The sequence below is a fragment of the Mizuhopecten yessoensis genome, unplaced genomic scaffold (assembly GCF_002113885.1).
Source record: "Mizuhopecten yessoensis strain PY_sf001 unplaced genomic scaffold, ASM211388v2 scaffold9385, whole genome shotgun sequence".
Taxonomy (NCBI): Eukaryota; Metazoa; Mollusca; class Bivalvia; order Pectinida; family Pectinidae; genus Mizuhopecten; species Mizuhopecten yessoensis.
Window position 1 is genome coordinate 1,051,192 of NW_018408021.1, and position 9,328 is coordinate 1,060,519.

General features: G+C 36.0%; 1 protein-coding gene across 1 annotated transcript; it reads left to right on the forward strand.

Annotated features, from left to right (window-relative positions):
- Positions 1 to 2,371: 2,371 nt before the first annotated feature.
- On the forward strand, positions 2,372 to 8,256 carry LOC110457964 (dehydrogenase/reductase SDR family member on chromosome X-like). Its single transcript, XM_021509483.1, has 5 exons — positions 2,372 to 2,591; positions 4,253 to 4,338; positions 6,349 to 6,556; positions 7,296 to 7,330; positions 8,044 to 8,256. The coding sequence occupies exons 1-5, from the start codon at positions 2,516 to 2,518 to the stop codon at positions 8,254 to 8,256; spliced, it is 618 nt and encodes a 205-aa protein (XP_021365158.1). The 5' UTR covers positions 2,372 to 2,515.
- The last annotated feature ends 1,072 nt before the right edge of the window (positions 8,257 to 9,328 follow it).

Genomic DNA, 9,328 nt, shown 5'->3' on the forward strand with positions numbered 1-9,328 from the left:
ATACGTCTCTGGATCCGCCACTGATATTGAAGGTGATTGTTCCACTTGCATGGGGAACAGTACTAAGTAGTAGTATTACATTTAAATTCATATGCTGCGTTTGAGTTTAAAAAATATACATATATAGATAACTGATATTTGTAAATAATATAGATAATTGAATTGAATAAGGATTCTATCAACATGATGGAAAAAAATAAAGTTTAAATTTTAATAGATAAACATACTATCAACCTATCAATAGGTAAATATGACTATGACAACGCCGTGCTGTGTTGAACGGCTTTAATCCAGAATACGTTGACTAGTCATCAGAACCCACTATCAACTTGTTCATGTTGTACCTATCATTTGTAATATTTTTTTTTAAAAGTTTGACAAACAGTAATCATATAAACAGTCTATTGTGCCTTCAAAAGTCTTCTAATTGACGATACTTTTGTGATGTTAAGTTGTTTGCCACTTTGAAAGATTAGTTCTCGATCATTATCTCTACAAACTTCAAGCTAACTGTTTAGAGTTGACCTGTTCTAAGGTTGTAGCCTTGTTGATTGAATTGAGATATGTTCTCAGTCAAAAAGCCATGGACACTATGCTTCTCTTTGAACATCTAGGGAAACAATAACTGGTCTTGTCCCCTTTTTATCATCAAATGAACACCAGTCCGGAAAGACCAGCCTTGCTCTCCAATGTTCTCATCTAAATATTGGATATTTTGGTTTCTTCATATATGTTTCATGCATACATTGCAATGGTACACTATTTCTTACATTGGATGAGGGTGTATTTTTGCAATGTGTCATTAAATATTTTAGCTTTTAGTTCTTTCTGTTATTCAGGTAAATATATGTTTAAAGATAAGACACATGAAGTATTATACTATCTTTAATAGTTTATGATAAGAAATAAATAATAATTTGAGGTTCTCATATACCGCTTTATCACAACTTCGTTCGTAGGTCACAAATTGTTATCCGTGGTTATAGGACCTTTGCAACCAGCCAATATCGTTCTCAACTCCCTGGGGAGCATACAGCCGGTGCTGCCATTTCGGCGCTCACAGCTAGCAATCTACGATTCTAGCACTGCCCAACCGCGTACTCATTTACAGCTGAGTAGACTGTAACAAGCGGAGTAAAGTATCTTGCTCAAAGATACAACACAGTGCCGTGCCGTGATTCTAACCAGCAACCCTTCGGTCTCGAGCCCGGCGTCCTACCACCACACTACCGTGCCTCCAATAGATAAAAAAATGTTTGAAATGTCACGATGTTTAAAGGGTTATATTTGGAATGTTTCATATTACGAAAGATTTAACCATTCCACATATTTTTTTAACGTTTAAAGAGGTGGATTTAAAAATGAAGGAGTATTCCGTTAAAATGGAAAGTTTGTTGTATATAGGCATTCTCCATCATGTAATAAATAATTGACGCTTCTTTCAGCTTAAAGAATAAAAAAATCACGTATTTTATGTTGCTATACACGTGTATATTTTCCGACTTTTTTGTGCATATAATTCTGTATTGTTTTGTTGAGACGGATAAATCTGCATGTGAAATTAATCGCGTCGTTTGCTCGTTTTTCGTATAATTGTATATTGAAATGCAGCTCAACATGCTACGATGTTGTGAGAGCTTGTAAATTGGTTTGCTGTCTTGAATCTTAGAACAATTAGTCGCCTCTAAGGGGATGCCTATAGCTATATTTCCCCCAAATCTGCAGATCTTCCTCAATGGAAAAATAAAACCTGGAAGGAGGAATTAGTAGTTTTAATCACCTATAAGTGTTATATAAAGTGCAGTTATGGCATCTGTCAACTTAAATTGTATTATATAGAGAAATCAATATAAGATGTACAATGCTCCATCAAATTACTACGATTATTCATGTTAAACTGTTTAACTTGACCTCGAAATATCAATTGACATACTTGCCAATTAATGTTTATGACGTTTGACGGAACAGAAAACTGGTTTTCAAAGTGAACTGTATTTTTCAAGACAAAAGCACTAAATGTTATAATAAACGTAATAGTTAAATTTACATCGAATCCTCAGACCAATTTATGTATAACGGACATATCATATAAATTACTACACCAGAAATGAAAGATCGTAAAGTAAAAAGTGTTATTTCTCCGTTATAGTTCAGTAATCATGAGCATGTTCTATTTTACACACACACACACAACTGTTATGATAGACCTTGGCCTGTAAATGTTTCTGTATTGAGCTTCACCGATATACATATTTTAATTATGAAGCTTAAATAGGATAAGGGTTCTCTCGGCAACCGTCATATAAAGATTGTTAATAAGTATTCTATAATTCATCAGCTGATCTTATCAGTATTTGCCGTGGGTTTGTGAGTGCAGTTTAAATGTTAAACGAGAGGATAGTATGAAGTGTTACATCGTATATAACTACACGCAGCGGGTTGTGCCACAGGTTACATCTATAGTTGCGCGTGATCGTCAGTCGTCGAGTACAGCCCGGGGGCACTGTCAGTAAGTATGGGAGGAGGTTACAGCTTCCCCATGGTGACCCTTTCCCGGGACAGGGTTGTGGTGGTGACGGGCGGTAACCGGGGTAAGTTCAACTCCAGTTTTGCTTACTAAAACAACATGTAACCATATGTATTCTTAAGTCGATGCATCTAGTACATGGCATACAGTACGTCAATTTAAACTCTAGCTTTATATCTGGTGTTTGTTTGGAAAAAATAAAAACAAAATGTTGCAGTACGTGTTAAATAAATATTTGTAACCAGTTAGGATAAGTAGGTAGAGTAAAACGAGATATAAAGCCCCTTGTTACACTTGACATTGACCTCCCAAGTTTTCTTCCTTTATTCTATACATTTCTCTAAATGTGGCGCTTTCTTCCTTTATTACACCAAATTTTCGGTAGTAAAATGGTGTCAATATTACGATATTTTACTTTATTACCGCTGCTGTCTGTCTTTTTGTGTGTAAGTAGTTTAGCTTCCCATGGTTTCGCGTGAGAATGTTTTCCCCACGGCAGATAGGCAAGGCATAGGTACTGGCTCGTCTGTCAATACACCTACATATGTACACTACAATCTTATATGGTGTATTGGCAGACGAGGCTAGTTCCTGTGTGTAAGGTATAAGTTCAACTCATCACTCTGTCTGTTCGGTAATTATACACTTAAATGATCTCAGCGTGCACCTGTATTATACACACATCCACTTCAGGGTTTTTAGACAATACTAGTATTAGCTGTCTAAAACATGACGTAATCAAAAGACGGATTAAAGGCACACAAGTCGATAGATTCATGTTTATTAATGAGAATATATCCAATGAAACCCAGCACATCTTTCCCGTGCACAGCCTTCTTACCCTTGACCCAAGGAATCCTGTAGTCACTTTTTCCTGTAGCCCCATCCCCGACATTCCCTTTTTACGTCTTGGTCCCTACTACGTTATGGACGGCCGTTTTAGGATAAAATACATAAACAACTTAAGTGCAAAAGATTTACACTTAAGTGGAAAAAACTGGACATAATGGCCAAAAACCACATAATGGCATAGCTCTCTGTTGTTTCAACCTTTCCTCGCAGTCCTTTCTCGTCTCTAATAATATCGTGAAGGCTTGCGCCCTCCTCTTAACTTTTACCACCTCCAACCATCTGTTGCTCCTTATTACAATGTATATTCCCTTCTCATCTCTAACTAGTGGTACAGTCCGTTCCGTAAATCCTTTGCGCCACCTTTAGACATATTCTATAACCCTTTACAGTCCAATCCCTCATCTAATTCTGTTACTGCTGTTCCCTCCACCCAAAACTCTCTTGTAGCCTCCTCATGCAATCCTGTCCCGCCTCTAACCCTACCTGCAGTATGGTCGTCATTTCTCGTCCCTTACCCCTTCTCTAGCCCCCTCCCGCAGTCCCTTTCCGCTCCTAACCCTCTCCTATAGCCCCTCCCGTAGTCGCTTTCAGCCTATAACCTGCACCCATCTCTTTTATTAGCTATCGGTAAGTAACATTTATGTGTTTTATGTTTTTCACTGTCCTTTTTAATGATAGTACCATAAACTCGAGCGCACAAGATTTTCAGTTGGAAAAAAATATCCCATAAATATATAAACCGATACAAACATTTTCAATACGCTTACCTGTACAGCATAGTTTCGAATACTTGAAAAAAATGTTTACGTATTTATTAAATCGAACTGATCAGAAAGAGTTGAACACTTTTTGTTTGTTTTTGTTTTTAATCAGGTCTGGGATATGAAACAGCCAAATGGATAGCCATGCTTGGTGCGACGGTCATCTTGGCTTGTCGGTCTGTAGAAAACGGCCGAAAGGTAAGTAACACACGCTATTAATAATTAAACCTTATGTAGAGACAATTTATTCATTAAGTGATTTACGGTATTATTTCTGTTAGTTGAATGGTTATATCTAATGAGTTAGGTAGTTTGTTTTAAGGAGTTAGGTAGATGTGTAGCTATATCTAATTAGTTAAGGCAGAAGTAATTTGATTTAAGGCGTTAAAGTTAAAGCTACGGTAGTGGTTACATTAATGTAAGTAACGGTATACGTTATTTTATTTGTTGAGTCGCTGTAGTTATTATATTTGATGAGTAACATTTATAGGCACAATAATTGAGACAAATGAGCGACAGTTTATGTTGGTGTTCTTGCCTCCTTGTGATAGCGCGGATCTGATGCCGACTTTATAGTGCTATCCGACTGTAATGCCATGCCGAATGCATCAAGCACAGCATTCCGTCCGGTCACACGAGTTACGGTGATGGCTACCTTTAGTACGTTGCGGTATTGTTATAATTCTATGTTCAAATCACGTTACATATGTATCATGTTTAGTTACTCTTAATTTTGCAACAAAAGACTATTGTATCATCGTTTGTGTCAAAGAGTAGAAATAATATACATTACAAAAATGCATTTTTTATACCAGAGTGTAGTTTTCCATATAGACTTGCGAAAAAACCTACATCATGATAATATCTCACGAGTGCTCGAGCAAAATAAGGTAGATTGCAGAATTAAAAAAATTGATGTGCTACACCCTATAAAACAGATGTGATGTTTATCTGTTATTTTAACTCAGCGTATCTCTTTACACATCTACAACTTACCTATTCCTACCGTGTGTCCTTGTATGATTGCACGATACCACCTTACCAAGCATAAGAAAACATAATGAATACACGAACACTTATGCAAAAAAAGAGAACGAGAACAAGTTAAATGCGGAAATATGATATGACTGTGGTTCTTTCTGTTAAAGTACTGTTATCAAATGTCAAGTGTTTCTGAAATGAACATATTAAATAAATGTAAAACTGAAAATCATAACCTCAGAGTAAGTTGTCTATCTGATCGCTGCACTATCATACCCAATCAAAATGTTTCCTCAAAAACGCTGCTATTTTGAAATATAAACATACACTGTAACGTCATAAATCAGTCAGAATTTAAGCATGTATTTGAGGAGCAACATCTTTACATTGATGATGGAAATCAAATTCCTCTATATTAATATTGCATTTCCCCCAAGACACTCTCAAGTATGATTTACCGTTGGTTATCTGGAAATCAATCTTTCATTTAGTGCCGATTTACAGACATGTGTAACAAAATTTAAGTACCCATGAAGTGTCATGAGAATTTTGTTTTCGAACATTTTAACTACATGTATCTCTCAACAATCTCTGCGAGTAAACGAGACATATATTCTAGTAAGCAATATGTGTATCTTACATTTACACTGAGTATTCTTCACAAGAACACTCAGCACACATATATATAGGATATCATTATCCGAACACTATTATAGTAAAGCTAAGGATACATATAACCAAAATTATATTATTTGAAAGTGAAACTTCCTATTTGAGAAATTCTTACATTGTTTTACCTAGAAATACGGGACGTGCTAGGTTGCATTCCACCTTGTATGACTTTACAGTAGGTTACGTATACGTACGATAACTTGCTTCCCAAACCGACGGTTTAACAGTATTATAAACTAGCGTGAGTATAAGACTATTTGGTTTGGTTTGTTTGTGTTTTACATCCTATAAACAGCTATGGTCATTTAAGGACGTGCCAGGTTTTGGTAGTGGAGGAAAGACGGAATTAACGGAGAAAAACCGCCGACATACGGCCAGTACCTCCGCGTAGGTCTCGGACCCGCGACCAAGTGGTGAAGGGCCAGAGGTAGCAGAATATTAGACGCCTTTAAGCACTTGGCCACCGTGGCCCCTCAGTATCAGACTAAAGCCACTGTTGATCGACCGGAAGCGTAACATTGGTTTTCAGTGACAAGGTTTTATTTGGTTTTACAGGCTATAGAAAAGCTAAACAAAGAATTCCAAGAGGAGAAAAATAAAGGCACAAAAGGCCTGTGCGAATATGACGAATTGTCCATGGACGTGATGGAGCTTGATTTGTCCTCTCTTGCCTCCGCCAAGAAGTTTGTCAAAGAATATCTTGACTCCGGTCGTTCTCTTCACATCCTCATATGTAACGCAGGCGTAGCCATGTGTCCACCGGGTAAATATTGTGGAATCGTTTAATATGGTTCCACATAGCATGCCTTATATACAACAAGTAATATGTACAGATTTGGGAAAGTGCAATATAAATATTAAAAAAACATGTACCACTTACATTCTTTACCCAAAGATGGGTGCAAGCGCTATTAACACGTGATCTTCCTTAATAGTTCTTAAAAAGTTTGTCAGCAATGTTGTCGGAAGCCAAGTCAGCATCGTTGTCGGAAGCCAAAAGATGGATTTTATATACGACTAATAATTGCCATTTCGAAATTTGACTTTTGCTTGGAATATTTTGTATGATTCTTATTATTTTTGTATATCAATAATTTAGTTGAATTATTGTCAAATATTGATCAATTCATCAATCCAATTATTATATCAGTTTCTTGAATAAGTGTTTTTTTGAGTAATTTTATTCTTAATGCAAGGTTACGGTGTGCTGTTTTTACATAGTTAATAGTTATCGGCTGCAATTCAGCAGCCTTTATCATTTCTTGCTTGTTTACCAGCCCTAGTCTTGTATTTTGTGTCTGACAACATTTCTTCCGACTTTTAGATAAAGATAACTTGCACTTAATCAGCAATAATGACAGAAAAAATACCGAGTGAGTCTGTCACGTGCTTATCATTATACACATGTTTTGCTGCAACTGTACGGGGTACAGTATTTTGTACAACTGTAATGAAAACTCTATCCTTCCAGCCTTTTATTCATCATCCTTTCTTCATTACAGAGATTACAGAAGACGGATATGAATTGCATTTTCAGGTAAATGCTTAAAACTGTTTTAACTTTGTACAAAGAAAATATGTATATTTGTCTTCCGAAGATTTACCTTGTCCCCTGATTGAAACCATACCTTGATTGACTGAAAGGAAATACATATTTACATGTATATATGTCTTATAAAAATGGCAAAATATATATTATTTCATATTATTATAACGAAATTAATGACAAAAATATCCTTTCAGAAGGGAACGATGGTTTTTGCATGATTTTTGTACAAATTAAAAGTTGTCTGTTTTGAATCGACATTCTCATAGTAAAGTTGCTTTTAAAAACTATACTCGCAGTTTTTGTGTAGAATTAATGAGTTAATTGTTGATCCACATACTAGTACATCATACTTTAGCTGATATGTATCATATGTTCCTTTTTAAACCATTTGACTGTGTAGTAGGGTGGTAGGGTGGCACAGTGGAAAGCCAAGATATAGCCTGGGTTCGCTTCACCGATCGGAAGTGAAAAGGTGAGGAGTCACCTGCCCGACCGAGTGGTTTTTCTCCGGGTACTCCGGTTTCCCCTGCCATGAGGGACAACGAGTGATTAATATAAGTTGTAAAAACTTAATTAATAACTTTTGTAAAATATATAAAGTTTATTATTTTATACATTTGACCGACATGAATTACTATAACTTAACCCATATCAATATACTGAGGACTGTATTGCATATTAATACGTTACTTGAATTGTAGGCCAACTACCTAGGGCACTTCCTTTTGTGTGCAGAGTTACTGCCCCTGATGGAGGCCAACGGCGAGGATTGTAGGATTATTCTCGTTTCCAGCTTCATGCACCTTAACTGTGGATTCGACACAAAGAGAATACAGGGCATATTCCCGTACACACTGTACGATAGGATAATCCACTATGGCAGGTCCAAACTGTACCAGGCAAGTAGAACGTAATCCAACATCGTTAAACTGAAAAGGTTTGTTAACGAGAAAATTTCTTAAAGAGCAATGTGTATATTCCGTGTAAAGAAACTACAATCTAAAATAAAGATAACGAGACTTTTCCTTTTTAAAGAAAACTGTCGTTATGTTTACAGTGAAATTAGTTAAAACTACACACTTCGTATGAATTACTTTATAATCTAATTTTTGCTATGATAACTTAATGTTAATGAGATATCATATAATCTTATCCTAAAGAATTTGAATTTATATCGACAAGAAATGTTAACGTATTTTCTCTCTGGTTGTTACCTATCCAAATCAAGGTATAAAACTACCAAAGGTTTATATGTAGTGCGCGAGACTGTTTCTCAAAGGCAGATTCTGTGAAGCTGACAGTATGTACGTAGTTAATAAAACTGGTTATTCTTCCATATTTTGCTTTTGATTCAACTATCTGANACACACCTTAGAAACACTTTATTTCACGGGGAAAACTAGAGTTAGTTTTTGGATACACCGATAGTTAGCAAGACTAGAGNATACACAGTTTTCTCCCCCGACATATACACAGTTGCCAGATTAGCCTATCGTTAATTAGAAACTGGCTTATATATATATATATATATATATATATATATATGACATATTTTGTCTGCTAAAATCGTTTACGGCCATCCGTAATTGGTGGAGATGGAAAAGGGAGAAATTAAGNTTTATTTTGTCAAAAATGATGTGTAAGCCCGGGCTTTTTTGCTACATAGGTTGTTACGCGCATGAATTTAATAACAATCTATACTGAGGTAAGCATAAGTCTGTATTAACCGCGATTGGTCAGTTGGCCGCTACTGATAAAATAGGAACATTGCTACATTAACGGAATCTGGGAAATTACGTCGCACTATTTTGCGTCAAAACATTGATACCTGTTTCAGTGACTAGCCTTACAATGCTTAAGTCGTAACTCAGTGAATATGATCTTAATGAACCAGCACAGAATGAAAGTCAGCCATATTTTATCGACTTCATAATATAAATGTGTTTTATATAATCAGCTTTAGTGATTTCTTGGGCTGACAGAGTG